Raw genomic sequence first — 23,654 nt, 5'->3', positions numbered from 1 at the left:
CTCTATATCCTTTTTATGGTCTCAATAATAGCAGATCATCTCACTTGCCTTCGGGCTGGCAAATATTTGATTGCTTTTTGGCAATGTTTTCTGGCTAATGAACACAGCAAATAAGATTCTCGCAGGATTAAAGTTTTAGTCCACATTTAAACTTGATAACGACTTTAATCTCCTTGTGTTCCAAGAAGACTTATCCAAATGTAAATGTTTTATTGCCACTCATTTTGAACTTCTCTGTGGTGTTTGAGTTGAGTCACAGACACAGTATGTCATTCATGGAATTTAATACTCTGCTTTCATGTATAGGCAATTGCATAAAATATTGGACCAGTTCTTTTTTTTTTTTTTTTTTGTCTAGCTGCATAGCAACTCTCTATTACATGTAGGGCATTATATCCAAGTCATTATACTTTGTGATGCTGAAAAACAGGCCCCCTCCCAAAGCAGCATTGCACCCTATAGCAAGTACAATTTAATCCCTTACTCTGTATACTGTAGCTGTAAATATCTCTGGATTTCAATTTCACTGTGTTGACGTTTATTGGAATATTTACATGTATATTTATATAACATGCATTATAGACTAATGCAAGTGAGAAAGTAGGCCTATGCATTCCGAATGTTAAAATAAAGGTCTGATTTGTATTATTTTTGCACAAATGCAAGATTTTGCCTGTTTTTAACTATATAAAATATAGAGTGTTTCTCAAATAAAACATAAGCCATTCACACCAAGGACAATAATTATAATTTATAAAAGTTTTAATAATCGTTCTAATTGTATGAGAATAGGGAATTCCTACACTTATCATAACACACAATTTTGTTGGAATTAAATTATTAAATTATTAAAATTATTTTATGACTCAGTGGAATAACCTGCCTAATTAAAGGGTTGCGAGTTTCTTTATTTTGTTGTGCACAAAAGATATTTTGAAGAATGTTGATAAACAAACAGACGACGTAGCCAATGACTTTCCATATGGAAAAATGTAGGCTACTATGGAGGTCAATGGCTACCGTATCAACTTTTTGATGATCAACACTCTTAAAAAAATATAATATTTTGTGTTCAACAGAAAACAGGAACTCATACAGGTTTGTAACATCTTGAGGGTGAGAAAATAATGACAAAAGTTTCATTTTTGGGAACTATTCCTTTAATTCTGAATGGTAGCTATATTGTGTCATTCAGCCTATTTTTAATTAGAGCTTCAAGATAAAATAGCCTACACGATTATATCTCAACTTAAATCAATATATCATACTGACAGAAGGCTAATTAGCCTGTTTATTTGGTTAGTAGCCTACATGTAACAAGCCTGATACCTTCATAGTCGGACACCGGTCCTTATGCCAAGGGAAATAAATACATAAATAAATAAAATAAGTGATTACACTTTAGAGGCACTAATGTAAAGTGTGACCTCTGGCGATATCTTACACTACTGATAATAAAAACCAGTCCAAAAACATTCAAGAGCGCGCCCATCATCATCATCATCAATGAAGCTGTCCGCGCGCGCGCTCTTGCCGTGCACAGGCGTTGGTTCGGTGGGACGCTCTCGCTCTGGTCTTGTTGCGTCGCGTCGCTCTTAGTGCAGACACGGGGCTGTCGCTCTCTTATGGCACCGGAGCGCTTCACACAAACTGCCCAGAGGGTTGGACTCCGCGACACTGCTGCACGTCTCTCACTGTCGTCTAAGTAGTGAAAGTCATTGGGTCTTATCTGCGTTTGTTACCGGTTGAGTTCATGTAGAAAGCTGTGCTCTTACGGACTATTCCCACGTTGCGGACTGTAGAGATCTTGGGATTACTACACGTCACATATTTCACAGAACTCACGGACTCTGCGCTTCTCCTCACCTACATGTTCAGGAGGAATATCGTGGCACTTTATTTAGTAAGTGAAACGTTATACTTTTCTCCTTTATGTGACTATATGCTATATTTGGACAAATGCACATAGTGTTGCTGTGTTTCTCTTGTAATACATTGATACAGGAACAAGTGTATGGTTCATAAGAATTACTTCAGCTAGACTCATAGAATGAATATCGCATGATGACGTTACGAAACAATCTGACTGTTTTATTTAGATCATTAATGAGGAAAACATTGGCGAAATTCTTTTTTACCACAACGTATATGCTTTCACGTCTGTTTTGTGGAACTTTTGCTGAAGAAAATCATATTTACCGCGTGGTGGTGCTGCCTCAGAGTAGGTTACAGTTACAGCTTTTGACAGCAAAATCTTTCACATTTTAATTCAGTATCTTGTATGAACTGTTCGCTTTAATTGTTATCAGAGACTATATATATATAACTTGTCAACGTTTCTAGACTAATCTTTGTTATTGGATCTTTCAGTTATATTGTTAATTGTATTTATTTATTTATTTATTTATTTATCCAAAACAACCGTTCTAGTTTTAAAGAAAATTAAAATAGACTTAAACTTGTCTACTTGTCTAAACTTGTGTCTTCTTATTTGTTCATCTTTAACTGAGCCAGAATTCTATTTTGGCCTTTTTTATGCAATTTATTATTCTCAGCCGAGAGAGGAACTCATTTTAAACAATATATTTATTGAATTATTAAACTGAATATACCTACCTATTTTCCGTTAATATAAAAATAATAAATACATGGTCAGCGTGACCAGCATGCTAAAAATCATTAAATCTCATTTGTATTATAACAGAGCTGTTGCAATTTTGTATCAAGCCTTCCTTTTTTGTAATTCAATATACATTCGTGTCTAAGTATACAGCACAATTGGGATCAGTTGGATGTTGAAGCTTCATCATGTTGATGATGATATAAGACAAATGAAGACATTTTCAGATTGGCAAAGACTCTTCTTGACTGGCAATTATTAATGACTGCCACGTTTGATTGTCTCCCATTATTTAAAGGACAATCAATCATGAAGTGCATTTGCTTGATGTTCCACTCCATGTTATAACAGCCACTTTCAACCGTGACTGTTCATTAGTTCAGTGGTCATATATAAACCTTTCTATATTTGATTTTCCTGCATTGTGACCTTTGTGTCCAAACTGTGTCGGTAAAATGGCATTATGAGCAAAGATATTTAGTTTAATCTAATAGAGAATGCGTCAGGTCATTAGGCATAATAGCATAAACTCTGGACATTCAAACTTGGAATTGTCAAATATGATCTTTATTTATTTAATCCCTCACTGTAAGAAATGTATCTGAAAATGGAAATGACCACTTCAAGCAGTTTGGAAATCAAATGCATTTGCTTAATGACTCCGAACGCGTTTGGCATTCCTGAAATCAGCCGTTCATGTAGCTTTCCTTCTCCACTGATCTCTCCAGACTGTACCATTATGAATTTTACCCATGTTAAATATATGACGACATTCAAATCAGTTGTTCTTTTCTTGCTTAAAGGTAGTTGCACTTCAGCATAGGATACTTTCTTAAGCTTAAACTCTATATAGTGCATGTGTATATAATGTCTCAGCACCAGCAGGCTTCTGAAAAAACGTGACCCCGGGCCAGATGCTTAAATTACTTTTAGATCATAACAGTGAAAGTCCTTTGAGTTCATATGCCTGCAAAGGCACGGTTGTTAAAGTCCCATAGGACAAAGTGGCTCGGGAATGTAAAGCAAAAAATAAAAATAAAAAAGGTGCTGAATTCTGAAAGCGTATGATGAGATACCTTTGGGCAATGAGAGTGGATCGAATTACAGTGTGGATTTCACATTGAGTTGAATGTGCAAAAAATGACTTGACCTAAACTCTAAACTCCTTTATAATACTATTGGCCTAAAGCGATAAATTATTCAACATGAGATCATTGAGTTTGTAGTTATCTTATACAGATTCACATATGTCATCTACTGTCTCTTACACTTCTACATTGAAAGTGCTTTTATTTTAGAACACCCCATAGGTGCTTTAGTAATATGAAGAATGACTTGAAACCCAAGTTATTAGTATGCCACTGGCCTACATGTGTTACGAACGCGTCACCAGCTATTGTAAAGTTGTCAGTATGCTGCAACATAGCACCTGCGCAACTTGACAACCCAGAGAGCCTGTTGTTCATTTTACATAATCAGACAGAATACCAAAAGAACTTACATTTTTCTGTGAAAAAGAAAATATATGCATTTATATGATCAAAAATACAGTAACAACAGCAATATTGTGTACGTTTTAGTATCACTTAAGTGCTTGAAAAAAATGTTCCCAATGACTTCCCATGTCTTCCACGGAACACATATCAATTTTGAACAACACAAGGGCGCACACATCTCTTTTAAATGTGATAATTCCGTTAATCATAGTCTTTCACACTCATTTCATTCACTGCCATGAAGTGAGTTGTGTTTTTCTATTGTTTACCAGCAGTTTTTGTCCCTCGTCTATATTTAGCTTCAGCTCGCCACATGTCCATTCAGGGGTGGTGCTCCCGTACTGATCACAGAACAGTCTTGGCAGTCTTTAGAGGAGAATGCAACAATGGCTGTCACTTTATTACCCTTGTAGAGTAAGTCAGGCTTGAGGAAACAGCTGGTCTGAGGAGCAAACAGGTCAGGGCTAATGGTGTGCTAACTTATTCAATCGGTTCGACTCTGAAGGGTTGCTGTGGATACGTGCGACACAACCTTGATGGCAAATCAGACAACAATAGAGGAGCGAGTGTAACATGAGGCGTAATGGTCACCCGTGAAGTTTATTGATGTTGCCGTAGCTACCAAAGAAGATTAGATAACTATGATGTACGAAAACATGAGCTATTATGTCAGGACAGGCTGACTGACGCTGGTTTGATGTGGTTGCGATACTTTGTAATTATGACTGATTGTATTTTGACTGTTCATTTTCATATTCATGCTCTTGATGTTGATGATTAATGTAATTGCTGTTGGTTAGTTTCCGTAAACATTATTTGCCATCTCCTCAAGGCTGTAGAGTGAATTCATTATGCATAATTCTTTCAATTCTTATTTAGAATTGGGCAATTATGTGAAGAGGATGTGATGATGTTTTAAATTAGCAGCATGTTTAAAGTTCAATTAATATATATATATATATATATATGTATATATATCATTTTTTTTTTGTTCAGGTCTAGAGGCCTGCAAGTCTAAAATGAGAAATGTGTGCTGTGTCAGTTTTTGTGTGTGTACAGTCCACAAAAGAGACTCTTTTATCATGCTAGAACAGTTCATTCGATCTGCAGCGTTGCCAGATTGGAGCAGGAGTAGAGTAATGGGGACTGCTTTGAACTGCCTCTGTTCTGCAGGTTGAAGCCAATGCTTTCAGGACGATTGTTTTGAGTTTTACAAAGAAAGAGAGCAGGTTTGAATGTGTTTCGAGTACGAGAGAGCGAGTGAGAGAGAGCGAGAGAGCGCTTTAATGCTCTCCGCTTCAACTAAAACCGATGCGTCCACATGTCAGTGCAGATTAGCACCATCTCTCCACACTGGCTCATGTGTTTACTTAGTCCTAAAACCACAAAACCTCATTACCCTTCTTTCACTGTCATTTTCAACCACAATCCTTATATTTAGCCCTGACTCACTGATTGTGAAACTTCACGTTGACAAATCCCCTCGGTGTCTGTGTTTCCCCTCGGTGCTTGTATGAAAGGCTTGTTTCTTTTTTGCACATTTAAATAAGGACAGCGCTTCAGCGGCACTAATAGAGGTCCAATTTATAATCCCATCAGACCTCGGGTGTTATTTTTAGGGAAGGCTTGGAGAGCATCCTGTTTATGTTTGAAACACTGGACCTTATGTTCTTTGAGAATAAAAGGTTGAGAGCCAGATCAAAGTTTTTTTCCTCCTCGGCTTACTGTAATTTATTAATGCAATGCCATTCCACCAGCGGTTCCTCTTCGGACTGAGTTGTCATTCTTTTGAAAATGATTTTCCATGCTTTTTAGGCCAAGTTTAACAGGTTTGTAATTTTTATGCGGCTGAATGATGTTGTAATATGACTGAAAGGGTTGTTTGAGTGATTTTGCTTATGTTTTTGAGAGAGTTTATGGGGACAGTAAAGATTCCTGAAGACTTTTAATAAATGTAAGTGAAGATGGTTGACATTTGTTTTAAAAATGTATGGATTTATTTTTGTGGTCAGTTTATATGGAACTATTAAGGTTGTATGGTCACTAGGACCTTGTTCTTGATGTATGAATTTGTATATGTGGTCTTTTGAATTATGGCATAATAAATTGAATGGAGTAGAAATTAAAAGCCAGTGAACTAGACTGATGATCACATAGTGTTCATCTTTTCTAATAAAAAAAGCATTTGGTTTTAAAGAGTTAATGACAACAGAGATCCAATTAAATGATTAATTTATTTTGAGTATGTTATAATGTTATTTTACTGTCATCAACTGCATATCATATATTGGAATTATATTGGCCATTGCTCACACTTTCTTTAAAAAATACATTATATATATATATATATATATATATATATATATATATATATATATATATATATATATATATATATATATATATATATATATATGTATATATATAGTTTTTTTTTTTTTTTTTTTTTTTTTTACCAATTAAGGGCACAGGCCATTGAAAACAAAAACAGAAACCTATTTGTCTACAAATATCATAAGAGAACTTTCTCCTACTCAAATTGTCCATTTCCAGGATTTTTCTCTGGGTTCTCCTTGTCTGGTTTATAGAAAAGCTTAAGCCTCTGTTTTAATGCAGTGCAAGTGTGTCTGATAGACTCTTACAGCATTGTGACCATAGACTGTGTGGGGAGAATGATGCAGATAGCGAAAAAGCACTTAATATGTATTTAGGGCTTTTTTCAGATAGAGCTGTAGCCTGCCGCCTCCCCTGCTGCTCTGAAAGCTTGTGTCAGGCTGTGAACAGCATCCATCTCTGTCTGGGGTCCTGAAAATGTGGCAGAGCAGATAGAGTGAGTGTAGATTGATTCCCGTAACCAGGGGTTTGCTTCAGGGTGAAGGAGGTCTGCGTCTAAAAAGAGCTTTAATGAGTTGCCTTGGAAGGTGGTCTGCGTGGTTCTGCTCCACAGCTTTTGTTTTAACACCGTGTGATTCTCTTGCTTGATGTTTCTGTGGACTGTGGAGTGAGACACAGCACTTAAGGTTTTTCTGCTTACTGTGTAGATAGTTTGGCAGTGAAGACTGTTAATGAAGCATTTGGAGACAAGCTCAGACCTGCATGTGTGATATCATGTGTTACTCGATTTTGTGATAAACGGTTCCTTAACTATGCACTTAGTATAAAATATTGCTTCCTTTATTTGAACATTCTCCAATAAAACATTTTACATTACCCAGACCTGATTTTTATATATTTTGTTTATACATTTTGATGCACAAGTGCCACATTTTATTTCCTGAAATCACCTATTTTATTTTTCTTATTCCATTGTAATACACACACAAAGTATACATTAGTTTTTTTTTTTTTTATAAAACATATATTAGAATAATATATATATATATATATATATATATATATATATATATATATATATACATTATGTTTTTTTATCATTAGTTATTTATGAACTAAAACTTTTATAGTTATTTTACTTTCCATTTACAATGACAGCACTGTTTTAGAGCTTGATTTTGAGGCCATGACTAACAGATGGATACCTGATCTATTTAAAAAGCTCAGTTTTTCTGCCAATACTGATCCAGGTATCAGATAGGAGCAGCTTACAGTTTTATTGATGCGCTTAGAGTTGAGATGACAAGAACTGGCAGGAAGACAGACATGGGTGGGGCCAACAGAGAATGGAAGCCGGACTTAAATGTATTCGTGGCTCAGCATGTCAGAATATATGGCCTAACCTTTAAGCATGGGTGCCATCTATGTGCTTTTAAAGTGAGAGGATGACTCAAACACTGCATTTTGATTTCTTGACACCTGGTATTTGTGATGTGTTTGCGCTGTGCATCTGGACTATTCAAATCTGTGGAAGCATCAGGGAAATCATCCCTGACAGGTGAAGATTGTGCAGGCTGAAGAGATTCAATGAAGTCAGATCATGTGATGTGACAGAAGTAAGAGTACAAACATAAAAGCTTTCCTCTACTTTATATAAAACATCCAACAGAGAATTTGATAGCTATTGAGGAGTCTTTAGCTGTATAAATGTGTCTTCAGGCTAAACATCTGTTGGAAAGCTGTTGTTTAGGCCATTAAATCTTTTCCTTGTCAATGAAAGGACTCAGACGTACTGTAAATATGTGCAGATATTAACAAACAAAGCCACAAGGTCACGGTAGAAGCATGGGCATGCAGAAAACCCCTGCTGTATCAATGAACAGCTTGATTTTATGGAAACAGAGCTCTTGCTAATCAATACAACACCTCCTATGTCCTGCTTAAAGCATCGAGCGGCTCCCAGGGAAGACATGACGCACTGCTCTCCGGCGTCTGATGGGGCAGCGCCGCTGCGTATGCCGCAGTTTAAACACTTTGACTGGCTCCTCTCAGATGAATGGTTGTTCATGCAGACTATATGAGGGGATCAATAGGAGCTTTGGTCTTCCTAGAGGCATTTGTCATTTATATTTAAAATCTTAAGTTAAAACTTTGATCGAGTGATCTCTTTCCAGACATATGTCTCAGTCAGGGGCCCCAAAATGAGTTAAGAAGGGGAGAGGGAGACAAACAGTCAAACAGTTCACAGTGTGAAGCGGGTGGGTGTGAAACCCCCTCTAGCAGACAATGACAACTTCCTGCCTGCTGAGAGGAGCCCACCGAAATCACACAAAATCAGACAACAACAAGCCTGTTTACAAATCACCGAATATTTTTCGCAAGCATGTTTATTTGCTGTCTGTCTGTCTTATTCCACTCCTTCATTATGGCAGGTTTATATACAGTATGACCCTCTCATTAGGGATGCACCGAAATGAAATTTCTTGGTCGAAACCAAAAAAAGAGGAAACCAAGGGCGAAAACCGGAACACCGAAAGAAATTACGCCAATTATTAGTATCATTGAATTTATGGCTATGACTGTACTAACTTACTACTAAAATCAAGGCATTGCAACTGCATAAATTTAATATTGAAGTTTCAAAGAATAAATCAATTACAAATTATGCAAATATATATTTAGCACATTGCAACAATGCACAGTATATAAAAAAATTCAAACTAAAATGTTTAACTTGACCCCACTCGTGTAGCCTACATTAAATAATAATGTACAGGACTACTGGCCTGCAGAAAGGTTTTAAAATTAAATGTTCTCTCATAAAAACAAAGTGCATTAAGGTCAAGTGCATTTTTTTCCCCTTTGTAGGACTACTACAAGAAAGTGCATTACTTCTCCATAGGCAAGAGGGTTATCACTTGTGGGGATGGGGACTTCAGACAGATAACTATCTTGCTGCTGAGCGGTTGAGCTTGTCATCTGCCTTACATTTGAGAAAGATTTGAAAGAGTGTTTTTAAATAGGGCCAGGGCATAAATAAAAAATTTTATAAAAATTAGTGCTGTCAAAATTAGCGCGTTAACGCATTCGATTAATTTGAAATATTTAACGCGTTAAAAAAAAATAACGCAATTAACGCGGTTGCAGTTTTTTTTTATTTCCAGTTGTGGCCTATGTGTGTTCAACGTGCAAAGAAATATGGATAAGACCAAGGAAGGACTTTTAGACGGAAAGTTTCAGTATAAAACTCTGCCGGATTACTCTTCAGTCTGCCACAAGAAACAGCAACATTAAAATCATGAACTCAAATGTCATTGTTTAAAAAAAAAAAAAAAACAATGACTGTAACAGTGCATAAATCAGACCTTTCTGTAACGCTAACATTAATAAGCTTAAACGAAAATAACGAAATAATTGTGTAGCGGAGTATTTTTTGTACACAGTGCCGCGAACTGTCAATCTCTCCTGTGCGCGTGCATCACTGTCCTCCTCAGCTGCAGCAACTTGCGCTCTCTCTCTTCATCAAGCTTTAAAACAAAAAGGGGACAAAAAGATCATATTGTCTTTGTGCATAGGCTATAGATTAATTAGATAAATGAATATCTAAATTTGTGCCTTGCCGTCTACGGTATTTTTTTAGAACTTAGAAAAAAGATGCTGCAGCCAATGAACAGCCAGCGGGGGCTGCAGGACGACTCAACCTCCGCAGACAGTTTTTAATGTTTATCAGACAATAAATACTCAAGATTTTGCTTTAGTATAATTCACAACGAGTTTCACACACCTTCTCCGGCCACGTTGAGTTGTTGACACTTAACAGTGGGAAAAGCGACACATGCGCTATTCACTTGTATAACTTAAGGGTGAATGGGTAATGTAGTTTCTGCTCTGGGTGGGATGAATTGGGAAGCTTGCATTGTGAAGGTGCAGGTAAAAGATTAAAACCTCTATTAAAACAGATGTCCAAAATGAGCGTACCGGTACGCTACAAGCACTTTCTGGGCGCACGGAGAGGTGGCGGTACGCTCAAGAGCTATATTTGGAAGTGGCGGTACTGAGTACCGGTGCGGTACCGGCCCACTTAAAGCACTGGCAATGACTATACTTTGGAATTTTTTTGCAGTCCACTTAGAATTCAACATGGAAATCATTTTTGTTTTTTATTGGCATTGATTGTTTTGAAATTCAAATGGTACTTACATGCCTGTGTTTTTATTTCTGTAATAAATATGGCTTTCAAGCCAACAGTTAATTTGGAGGATATTGATGGTTTATTGCAGGTATGTTGTTTACATGAGAAAATCTGTGTTACAAGTTAAACAAAAATTCCAATAAACAATCATATTTTGAATTTAAATAGTTTCTTTGTCTTGAGTTTACATTAATTATTTACATTTTACATTTACATATCCAAAAAGTTTCAGTCTTTTAATTGCGATTAATCGCGATAATTTGTGCGATTAATTAGTTAATTTTTTTTAATCGATTGACAGCACTAATAAAAATAAAAAAAATAAAAATTCTAGTAGAAATATGGCTACAATCTGATAGTCACATATAAGAACAGAATAGCCTACGTATTTTTATTATTTGAGGCACTTTCTTGCAGGATTTCACTGATCATATCCGACAACAAGGGTGCATGCTCCTCATCTGGTCTTTTTTTCTCCGTTCTCTGCATCCATCCATCCTGGATCATTTCTCGTGCGCGCTGCTTTATTTCCGCATTTATGTAATGGTCGGATCAAGTACAGTCGCTATGAAGTGCAGAGAATCTGAATAGATCTTAGTGAAACGTGTGCTGACAGACTGTAAAGAGTGTACTTTTCATTGTTTTCACCTGCGTGGTCCGTTTCAACCACTTTAGTGCCGCGATTAAAGGAATAACGCCCATTACAGGTGCATCAGAGGAGCTGATCTCTTTAGTTAGCTGCTCAAAGGGGGCAAGAAGAGAGAGAATGTTCTCTATTAAAGGGTTAGTTCACCCAAAAATCTAAATTATGTCATTAATAACTCACCCTCATGTCATTCCAAACCCGTGAGACCTCCATTTATCTTTGGAACACAGTTTAAGATATTTTAGATTTAGTCCGAGAGCTCTCAGTCCCTCCATTGAAGCTGTGTGTACGCTATACTGTCCATGTCCAGAAAGGTAAGAAAAACATCATCAGAGTAGTCCATGTGACATCAGAGGGTCCGTTGGAATTTTTTAAAGCATCGAAAATACATTTTGGTCCAAAAATAGCAAAAACTACGACTTTATTCAGCATAGACCTACTCGTTAGAAGTGAATGCTCTTGGTCTGCACTATGCAGGTGCACGTGCAGGTTGCGGTTTCTGTTTGCATCATCACAACATTTCGGTCGTATTGTTTCAGTGATAAAAGTGTTCAGAAAATTTCCGGTGGCCGAATATTTGGTGCATCCCTACCTGTCATACAGTATCCATTAATATTAGCTACATTTGAATGTTTTCCATCTGTGTTTTTTATTATTATTATTTTTTCTGTCTCTCTCCACCTGTTGCTTTTACCACAATCAGGCTTAATGATGCACTTAAGTGATACTAAAAGCTAATTGGTTTGAAAGGTTACTCTGATAATGGTGGTTATTTATGCGGAAGGAGACACATTTTATTTCTTCTTTCTTTCAACTTTTTCAGACCCATTTTTGCCGGAAACTAATAATGTTGCTCCATTTCCATGTCTAGTGTGATTGGTCAATTTAAGCATCGGATGAGTCATTAGGCTGTCAGTCTCCTCTAGCATTCATTCATTCTTCTTGCAGTTATTTTACTCACTATCCTAAGCTTCCACACACCATAGAACAATACAAAATATGATACACCCTTGTACATAAGCACAGTAATAAGAAATGGAGTAAAACACAAGTTCACTGTAGTTTTTGAGTATGTTTGCCTTTATTTTTGAGGAGACCACATTTGCTCTCCTCTGACAGTATGCCACTGCTATTTATCCATCCATCATCTTTACTTCTTTGTAAGCATTTTTCATCATCCTTCCTTTCCTCCAACATTGTTTCCTCTTTTATTTTCTACTAACCTTTTCTTCCTTTTATCAATCCTTCTTTCCATCATCCACCCCTTTCTTTCCTTCCTTTTTATCCTTCCTTCCTTCTTTCCATCCATCATCCCACTTTTTTATTCATTTTCTTTCATTTCTTCACCCAGCTTTCCTTCCTTCTTTCTGTCCTTCTTTCCTTCCTTCCATCATCCATCCCTCTTTGTTTCCATTTGTCCTTCTTTCTTTCCTTTTATCCTTCCTTACTACTTTCCATCCATCTTCCCAGTTTTCCTTTTTTTCATTATTTTCTTCAACCACACTTCCTTACTACTTTCTGTACATTTTCCTTCCTTCTATCATTCATCGTACTTTCCTTCCCTATAACCTTTTCTTTACTTCTGTTAATGCAATATTTTTTCTTTAACCATCCACCCTTTCTTTCTTTCTTTCTTTCTTTCTTTCTTTCTGTCAAGAAATAAAGATCACTCCATTTCCTTCCCTCTAACCTTTTTTCCTTTTTATACAATTTCTTTAACTTCCACCCTTCTGAGATCTGTTTTATACGGTCAAAACGTGTTTGACAGAAATAAGCATTTTTGATTGCATCAAATGGTTAAAACAGCTAACAAACTAATTTTAAAAAATTGTATTACTGGTATCTTGACATCATCTGTGAGCAAAGTTTTATGACACCTCACTCTTTTTTTTTTTTTTTTCTGGTCTATGCTAAGAAAGCACACGTTTATCTGTAGGACACCTTACAGTCAAGTGTGGTGACAGCTCGGAGGTGCTTTTTTCTTTGTATAAATTCTTTTCTTAGCTGGTAAATTAGCCTACCTGAGGACCTGCTGTGAAACGATTGGCACACTGTTATTTCCTCATGTCCTTTTTTTCAGTTATCTTTTTGTTTCTTTTCCACCCTCTACTCCTTTCAGAAGAGACAAGGTGCTTGTAAAGGAAAACTGAGCTAGAAAAAAAAAAAAGAACAAAAATCACCTGTTGTGCTCAAAACGTCCAATTTTGCCTGGTGGGCTATTAAACCCTCTCGCCTGAGTGAATATAATATCAACATGCATCTTTCCTGTGTTGAATAAGACTGAACGAACTATGGTGAGCCCTGAACCTTGCAGAGCTGAACACACTTTCCCTCCCATTACAGAACGGACATCTATTGTGCGATGAATAAAGCAATGTTTTATAAAAGTACATTTCAGATATACACCTCCACACCTTTCCTTTCCAGCCACAACACACACCAGCAAATCATGATTGCTAAATGGTTTTTGTGTTAAACCGACAGAGATGATGGTGTCCTTGAGCAATTATTCAGAGTTCTAAAAAAACACACTTGTTTTCTGACCCCTCACTGGTTTCTCATTGACCCTGCTGAGGTCTGAGCTCTCGCACTCCCCTATTTCACCTGCTGACGTTTGATGGGTCTCGCAGCAGTTTTCATCCAGTCATTCTCTTCTGACAGCGCATACACCATGAGCTCAACCCTGACATCTCTGAAAGATGCCCTTCAAACGGCATGACCCAGACTCAATTAATAGTCACAAACAAGCTCTTACTTGCTTACTGCTCATATTGTGCATTCTACGGAGAGACTAGATTTACAACTCATTTTAATGGAGTTAGCATGTTGCTAAGCAGCTAATACATAACACTCATATATTGAGTTAAATAATACATAATACAATCAAAAGGTTTGGGTTCAGTAAGATTTTTAAGAAATAAATAAATAAATGTATTTACATTATTATAAATGATATCAGTGTGAAATAAATGCTGAACTTTCTATTAATCATAGAATCCTAAGAAAATGTTTTATTGTTTCTACAAAAATATTAAGCAACACGCCTGTTTATGTTACGTACATGGACTTTCAGTTCCCTTATTTGGTCATCTTCCTTTCCTTGTTTGGTTAATTGATTAATCCCCACCTGTCTCCATTCACCTGATTTCTCCCTCGTGTTTAAATACCCTGTCTTTTGAGTTCCTCTTTGCCCTTATTCTCCTATGATTATTAAAAGTACAATAAACACTTCTGCGGCTGAGACTGAGAGTGAGCTGAATTCGGTTTCTGGGAATTATATAGAGGAATTAATGGACCTTTATAGACTGGTTTGTGGAGGTGAGCCCTGAATTTCCTGTTTCTTGATCCTCCTGTATTCCTTCCCAGCCTCCCACTCCCACCTCCTCCTAGATCACTCAGTTCCTCTGCTCCATTTCCGCTGGTTCCGTCCAGCCCTGAATTTTCTGTGTCTCCGCTGGTTCCACCCAGCCCTGAATTTTCTGTTTCTCTGCTGGTTCTGCCCAGCCCTGATCCTCCTGCCTTGGGACTCCACTCCTATGGCTTCTCCTCGTCATTCCATCCCTCCGGGTCTGTCAGGCTCCTCCTTCCCTCCGTCCTCAGTCTCTCCGACTCCGCAGCGGGCTTCCAGAGCCCTGCCTCGGTCGCCGGTGCCTTCAGCACTGCCTTGGACCTCTGGATCCCCGGTATCACCCTTGCTCTGCGGCTGCTCTGCTCCATCATTGGCTCCTCACCCACCAGAGCAGTCTCCATCTGTCGGCCCCCTGGTTTTGTTGGCTCTTCCTCCACCATGGCTCCTCCCGCTGTCGACTCCACCGTGGGTCATCATCCTGGCTGGTCTCTGGAGCACCATCTGGCTCCTCCTGCTCCGGCCTCCTCCCTGGCTCCATCCTCCATCCACTCCGCCCTGATACCAAGCTCCTTGCTCCCTCTTTGCCTGCCCCTTGCCTCCCCCACACCCGCCTCCAGAAACCCACCCTCCCTCCGCTGGTATTCCTCTTGCGGTGCGAGGACTTACCATTCTGGGAGGGAGTGAACTGTTAGGTACATGGACTTTCAAGGAATAAATAAGATTTTAAAATGCATTAAAACGGCTATTTTAAATTGGAATAATATTTCACACTATTTTTTTTTTTACAGTAGTTTTTTTCTGTATTATAAAATACATTAACTTTTTTTTTTTTGTGCTGAACTATTTTCTATTATTTTTCAGTATGAGGTAGTTGTAATATTTATGAAGCTGCTCTTGCCTCATCCATATTGTATTTATTTACTTTTGAATTCTTGGAATTCTCTTTTAAGCAAAGGATACATAGAAGGCAGCATAATTTACCTTTTGAAACAGCCAGATCAATAGGTTTTGGACCAGAGCAATAGACTTTACCGGAGCCAATGGTTCTGGTACAGTACTGTACATGTGTGTTGTTGTTTTAAATGTACACTCTATAATTACTGTATAGGAACAATAAGTATAGCATATAATTAACATGTTTGCAAGCTGCGAGAGAGAGTTTTGTTTTTGTTTATAGATGCAGAAATATTAAACTAAAACTGGACAATACCGTGTATATACAACTGTTTTAACAGTGATCGTAATATATACAGAACAGCAAATAAGCATATTAGAACATTTTCTGAAGGATCATGTGACACTGACTTTTAAATGTTTGTGTAAAAATTGAATATGTACATAAATTAAAAATAACATAAAACTCAAATAAATTTGAAAAAGCATTTTTCAAAGTCACCATTGAATAGATGTTCTTTCTTCTAATTTTAAACTCTAGACTCTTGTTAGCAGGGCCACCTAACCTTGTCCTTATGGACCTTTCGCCAAACTTCATGTTAATTAGAAACCCAGAGGGATAATAAGGCTCATGTGTACTAGGATTTCACTCTCATGCTTATAAGGGATCAATGTTATTTGAAAACAATTAGGTGGACACATCCTGTTATTCCTACCCTCAGAATTAGGTTCAGTTTACCATGACTGCTCACCACCACACACATTTCTGTCTGCTGTGTGAGATGAGGGAAGGGAAAGAGAGAGCAAGAAAGAATTCTGAAGGTGAACAATGGATAACAGAGGTGAGAGAAACGACTGGAAGGTATGATCAGCAGTACTCATGGATGATTTAGGAATCTGAAGTGTTTGGAATAATTTTGTGTCTGACTGGCCCCCCTGGAGGCCACATGTGGCGGCCCCAGAGACCAGCAAACTACAAAAGCTGCATCATTAAAGTGAAGGGTAAGGGGGCACATTAAAACATTATTTATGTTAGCTGTGATATTTTATCGCCACCATATGATTTCTGTGCTCTGTAAGGGCATGTTCAGCAGAGAGAAGAATAACTTATTGTTAGGCTTTCTGAGACACCCATCATTAAAAAGAGAAGTGTGAGGCCGTTCTGTTCCCAGTGCACACAAGACTGCAGAATTCTCCATCTTGTTAACATCTGTTTCTGTTGGTGTTTTTTAATGAACTGTTCGGGAAATTAACTCATTTAAATTTAAATGTTGACAGGTTATGTGAGCTCGCTGTGCAAAGTTCGTGTTCTGCCACAATGTTGTTTATTTGGATGATTCCTGGACCAATATTGTATTATATTTTATTATATTATTTTTAAGTACACTAAAAGTTTAGCTATATACAGTATTGTTCAAAATAATAGCAGTACAATGTGACTAACCAGAATAATCAAGGTTTTTAGTATATTTTTTTATTGCTACGTGGCAAACAAGTTACCAGTAGGTTCAGTAGATTGTCAGAAAACAAACAAGACCCAGCATTCATGATATGCACGCTCTTAAGGCTGTGCAATTGGGCAATTAGTTGAAAGGGGTGTGTTCAAAAAAATAGCAGTGTCTACCTTTGACTGTACAAACTCAAAACTATTTTGTACAAACATTTTTTTTTTCTGGGATTTAGCAATCCTGTGAATCACTAAACTAATATTTAGTTGTATGACCACAGTTTTTTAAAACTGCTTGACATCTGGGTGGCATGGAGTCAACCAACTTGTGGCACCTCTCAGCTGTTATTCCACTCCATGATTCTTTAACAACATTCCACAATTCATTCACATTTCTTGGTTTTGCTTCAGAAACAGCATTTTTGATATCACCCCACAAGTTCTCAATTGGATTAAGGTCTGGAGATTGGGCTGGCCACTCCATAACATTAATTTTGTTGGTTTGGAACCAAGACTTTGCCCGTTTACTAGTGTGTTTTGGGTCATTGTCTTGTTGAAACAACCATTTCAAGGGCATGTCCTCTTCAGCATAGGGCAACATGACCTCTTCAAGTATTTTAACATATGCAAACTGATCCATGATCCCTGGTATGCGATAAATAGGCCCAACACCATAGTAGGAGAAACATGCCCATATCATGATGCTTGCACCTCCATGCTTCACTGTCTTCACTGTGTACTGTGGCTTGAATTCAGAGTTTGGGGGTCGTCTCACAAACTGCCTGTGGCCCTTGGACCCAAAAAGAACAATTTTACTCTCATCAGTCCACAAAATGTTCCTCCATTTCTCTTTAGGCCAGTTGATGTGTTCTTTGGCAAATTGTAACCTCTTCTGCACATGCCTTTTTTTTAACAGAGGGACTTTGCGGGGGATTCTTGAAAATAGATTAGCTTCACACAGACGTCTTCTAACTGTCACAGTACTTACAGGTAACTCCAGACTGTCTTTGATCATCCTGGAAGTGATCATTGGCTGAGCCTTTGCCATTCTGGTTATTCTTCTATCCATTTTGATGGTTGTCTTCCGTTTTCTTCCACGTCTCTCTGGTTTTGCTCTCCATTTTAAGGCATTGGAGATCATTTTAGCTGAACAGCATATCATTTTTTGCACCTCTTTATAGGTTTTCCCCTCTCTAATCAACTTTTTAATCAAAGTACGCTGTTCTTCTGAACAATGTCTTGAACGACCCATTTTCCTCAGCTTTCAAATGCATGTTCAACAAGTGTTGGCTTCATCCTTAAATAGGGGCCACCTGATTCACACCCGTTTCTTCACAAAATTGATGACCTCAGTGATTGAATGCCACACTGCTATTTTTTTGAACACACCCCTTTCAACTAATTCAACTAATTGCCCAATTGCACAGCCTTAAGAGCGTGCATATCATGAATGCTGGGTCTTGTTTGTTTTCTGACAATCTACTGAACCTACTGGTAACTTGTTTGCCACGTAGCAATAAAAAAATATACGAAAAACCTTGATTATTCTGGTTAGTCACATTGTACTGCTATTATTTTGAACAATACTGTAAATGCTCATCAAGCCTGCATTTATTTGATAAAAAAAAAACTGAAAAAACAGTAATATTGTGAAATATTATTACAACTTAAAATAATAGTTTTCTATTTGAATATACTTAATATATATATATATATATATATATATATATATATATATATATATATATATATATATACATATATTCCTGTGATGCAAAGCTGAATTTTCAGCATCATTACTCCAGCCTTCAGTGTCACATGTAACATCCAGTCTATCACATGATCATGTAGAAATCATTCTAATATTCTGATTTATTATGAGTGTTGGAAACAGTTCTGCTGTCTAATATATTTGATGAATTAAAGGTTAAAAAGAACTGCATAAAAAAAATCTAATAATATAAATTCTAATAATATATTTTCTTTACTATCACTTTTTATCAATTTAACATAGTCTTGCTGAATAAAAGTATTGATTTTATTTTTTTAAAAAGAAATAAAAAAATTACTGACCAGTAGTGTATTTTGTTATTACAAAATATTTCTATTTTCAAAATATAGCTTCTTTTTTATTTTATTTTTTTTACTTTTTATTCATCAAAGTATCCTAAAAAAGTATCACATTTTCTGAAAAAATATTAAGCAGCAGAACTGTTTCCAACTTTGATAATGAATCATCATATTAGAATGATTTCTAAAGGATCATGTGATAATGATCCTAAAAATTTTGCATCACTTTGCATATCAGAAATAAATGATAATTTAAAGTATAATAAATTTAAAAACAATTATTTTGAATTGTAATAATATATCACAATATTAATTGTATTAACTTAATACCAGTAATAAAAAAAAAAAAAAAAACGTATTAAAGGATTGAGATGTTAATTTCTACCACATTCAGAAAGCAGCGTCTGTCTGACACTTCCTCCACAGAGTTCATGTAGCTCTTGCTTATCCAGCTGCAGCCACCCGCTGTCCTTCACTTCCCAAAGGCCTGTTTTCTTTCTTGATTCAGATACTTTAGGGGAAAAAGGGCCCACACTGGTGTGGAAGTGTTGGTGGGCTATTTGTGGTGTGTCCAGGTTCTGCTCACCCCCATCTGTTTGGGCGAGAGGGGACAGGAAGTGGCCGTGACTCTATTGAAGGTGAATTCATGCAGAAGTGTGGTGAAATCTGCCCTTGCAGTTTAGCAGATGGTGAGGTTTAGAATCAGGGCTGAGTCATCACTGGCATTATTGAATTTTTTTTTTTTTTTTATCAGTCAGTTTGACGTCTCTTTCTCCAAATACATTATCTCTCTCCTGACTGCATTAGCATGACCTAGTGCTAACATCCAATGATACATTGCCATTATGTCACTTGCAAGAATATTTTATTATTTAGGAAACTAAATCATATACTGTTTAATACTAATATATTTTATTTTATTAAAGAAGTCTCTTATGCTCACCAAGGCTGTATCTGTTTGATCAAAAATATTTTAAGGCTGATATTCTAATCCGTATATTGAAATGATTTCTGAAGGATCATGTGACACAACCCACAGTGCAGAGGGTTGCTATTTCACACCCAACACACACACTCCATGGTTCACAGGGGTCCCCGAGATCTGCGGTTCGCCACTACATGTACTATATTGATACGCTAGTGAGTGCTTTGTTTAAATGCTGTTATTCTACCCAAAAGTGCACCTATAGCTCGGTTAGCTCTCTACAGTTCAGAAGGTGACCCAATATAACCTAACTTGAGTGCAATAACACAGCTGCTCAAACCAAAACAAGCTCTCGTCTGGTACTTAAGTGACTGCTGCTGGCCCAACGCATGGCCCTCGCTGCTTACAAACACATACGAAGAGTGATGTTCTCAGCGGAACCCTAGACATCTGCTACGGCTAGGAAACCGCTCACAGATGGACCGCCCTGTTTGTCTAGGTAGTAGAGTTGACTTCAAACAAATACTAGGAGCGCAGAGCACAAGTTTACAGGTCAGCATGTAGGATCAGGACCTTGTAATGATGTATTCACTCACATTGATATTTAAATCAATGATTATGATCATACTTGTTCCCATGTTTACAGTTTTTGTTCTACAGTAAGACAAAGGTCCTTAGTCATGCTTTAATTTCTCTGTTTTGTTTTAAAGAAACCGCTTGTTGTTTTGAATGCTCACTGTAAACACTTGGTCTAAAAGAAGTCTGGATATCATTACCGTATCCACATCCGGAAAGTGTTGAAACCCGTAATTGACCACTACTACTAGCTGTATAATTAGCCAGGTTTATGCTTGAACCTTTTAATGAGCAAAGTATCCTGTAGATACTTAATGAAGCAGACAGGAAGCACCAGTTCTGAGGGTTTAACACCGATTATATGGAGTTTAGTAATTCAACTGAATCAAACTAAGCTTCTAGGGCTGTCAACACAGCTTACAGTATGCACTATCATCACTGGAGATGGGGTACACATAGTTTTGTATGTGTGATAAGACAGTCAATCAGTCCTTGGTCATATACAGGGAATTTGTTGAATCCATGGTTGGTTGGTTCCATGACAGTTCCCTAAAACTGAACATAAACAAGACCAAAGAGTTCGTTCACCCAAAATGTATTCTTCACTTAATGAACTACTTAGGTTAGGGGGCAGGAAGTGGAACAGGCTGAATCCTTTATGTTTTTGGGCACTGTGATTGACAGCCAACTGTCCTTTGCACAACATGTGAATGGTGTCTGTAAGAAAGCTAATCGGCGTTTATTTCTTCTGAGTCCGCTGAAAAAAATTAAAAAGTGTATCGATATATCGGTATAGTCTACTTTCAGCTGAATACGGAAAAAATTATTAAGAATTATTAAGCAGGCATCAAAGATTACTGGGGTCTCGCAGCTTCAGCTTTCAAATCTTTATGATGTGGCAGTTAAGAGGAAAGCAGCTTGTATTATTATAGATTGCACACATCCACTTTATGATGCTTTTCAGGAACTTCCATCAGGTTGCCGGTTTAGAACTCCTTTGGCTATGAAGGCTTACAGGAATTATTTTGTGCCCAGTGCAGTAACTATTTTAAACAAGGTTAAGTGATTGTGTGTGGGTTGTTCTTTAATTCTAAAATGTTTGTTTTAAAATGAACCGTGTATGTATGTGTTATGTTGTATTTTATGAGAGCCTTTTAACCAAAGAAAAATGTATATCATTGCTGATAGACAATAAAGATTCTCTGAACTCTCAGTCTTTCTCAGCTACTGTTTGCATTTACAATGCATATCGACTAAATGAATTATTGTGTGTATTCATGTGTTTAGTTTTTTTTTTTTTTTTTTATGTTTAATCTTATTCCAGCTTATGCTATAAGTTGGATGTCCTGAATATACGAAACTACCAAATTTTCTGTAAAGCTGCTTTGCAAATGTGAAAAGCGCTTTACAAATAAACATGAATTAAATTGTATTACATTTAATGGAAATTGAATTGAAAAGTGGTCTGTTTAGGTTTGGTTTCTTCTGATGCATTTAGCATCCTAACCACATAGCAACACCTACTCTACCAATGGTGTGAGTTTGGGGAGGAGCTTTCTGTTTATCCAACCAATGGTAGTGAAGTCTTGAAGCTTGTTTAAGTAGATTCTTTTATTATTGCTGTTGTTGTTGTTATTGCATTTGGTGATGCTAAAGAGGACCTTTTAAAGTACATTTTATCCCCTAACCTTTAGTTTCATACTTTAAAAAAAACATTCTCACATTCTTCTGCTCAGACCTTTTAATGAGCAAAAAATCCTGTAGATTCTTAACCAGGTTAGATGCTATATTGAGTTTTATGTGGATGAAAACAATGCTGTGGGATATAAACTTACAGTCTTCACAATGAGACGCACTATATAAAGGTCTTGTACTTTTATTTATGGTGCTTTTGTCTGCTAAAATGTTTTTTCAGAAAGATGTTTCATCAGCTGAAAAATAGGTTGTTAAACAACAGTACAGTCCATTGAACACACTGTACTTCTATCCCTCACAGCCTCATTTTCATTTGAAAATTAAATATGGCGCTACCCTGACTAAAGTCTATGAATCATACAGGAAGAACCAATTCTGAGGGTTTTATACAGCTTATGTGGATTTTTTAAATTCACCTGACACTGTCTGAAATTAGCTCTAAGGCTGTCGGCGCCAATTGGAAGTCATAGGCTGTATCCTAATTTGCATACTACATCAGTGCACTAAGACTACAAATGTACTTTGCTGGAAATGGGAAAAGTAAATAGTTTTAAGCATATGGTAAAGCAGTATTTCTGGATACCACAGAAATTTGTCATTGCCTTTAATACTTTTTTTATATTCATTTTTGTGTTAAATTTTCTATTTTAATATGTTCCCTTATTAAAGATTATAATATATAAGCCATTCATTGGTTTGGTTGATTTTCCTGAAAATTGGTTTCTTTAGGTTTGGTTTGATTTGGGCCCGTATTCCTTAAGATTCTAAGAATCCTCTCAGAAAACTCTTAATTTAGCTTAAAAACTTTTACGTTGGAGTCTTAGCTTAAGGGACCGATCTGAGAGCAACTCTGAGTAAGGAAAAGACAAAAACTTTCATCTTAGTGAGGAGGCGGGGTTGACCCTGTTGCTATGTAAGACACAATCTTTTGAAGACTGTGATTGGTTGGTTGTCCAAGAAGGAAAAAAAGAGTTTAAGTAAAGGGTCTATTCTAATTCTCACTTTGAATTTACATGTTTAATTTTCCCTATTTGACCGACAAGAAGCAGACATAAAACACATCTATTTAGCCTCACATACTGAACCTCTTGTGGAACATTTCATCTCATGCCTGGATTTGACTGCTCATATACTATCTAATTATCCTGCTGGGCCGCCATATTTCAATTACTCTAACGAGGTCTGCAGGAAAGAGCATACGTCCCCAGTTAAACTTTATTGTTTAAACTTCATTGTCTAATGTCCAGACGGTAGTATTTGGAATATTGCCAGATTTGTCAGACCAGTGAGAGAGAGGAAGAAAGAGAGAGGTTTGTTTTGTAATTGCATTCCCATGCAAGTATAGCAAAACATCAGCAAACCTATTAACAATACACGCTTGATTTTCGTAACCTTCTCTTTTCTCTCTGT

At 36.9% G+C, this 23,654-nt stretch overlaps 2 protein-coding genes across 7 annotated transcripts in view; both read left to right on the top strand.

Annotated features, from left to right (window-relative positions):
• Window positions 1-23,654, top strand: part of LOC127946450 (semaphorin-5A) — a 132,607-nt gene that overhangs the window by 3,394 nt on the left and 105,559 nt on the right. For 3 of the 6 annotated variants that reach the window (XM_052543038.1, XM_052543039.1, XM_052543040.1), the window contains exon 1: window positions 1,579-1,903. The exons of the other annotated variants lie outside the window; for them this stretch is intronic. The gene's annotated coding sequence lies outside the window, so the exon portion shown is untranslated. Of the gene's footprint in view, window positions 1-1,578; window positions 1,904-23,654 lie in introns of those variants that run through there. 6 annotated transcript variants of the gene reach the window in all.
• Window positions 14,479-15,720, top strand: LOC127946454 (uncharacterized). The gene is made up of 2 exons (XM_052543046.1): window positions 14,479-14,606; window positions 14,793-15,720. Exons 1-2 carry the CDS (start codon window positions 14,492-14,494, stop codon window positions 15,194-15,196), a joined length of 519 nt encoding a protein of 172 aa, XP_052399006.1. The 5' UTR covers window positions 14,479-14,491; the 3' UTR covers window positions 15,197-15,720.

Source organism: Carassius gibelio, chromosome A24, assembly GCF_023724105.1.
Source record: "Carassius gibelio isolate Cgi1373 ecotype wild population from Czech Republic chromosome A24, carGib1.2-hapl.c, whole genome shotgun sequence".
NCBI classification, from domain to species: Eukaryota; Metazoa; Chordata; class Actinopteri; order Cypriniformes; family Cyprinidae; genus Carassius; species Carassius gibelio.
This window is presented reverse-complemented; position numbering and strand designations above follow the sequence as displayed.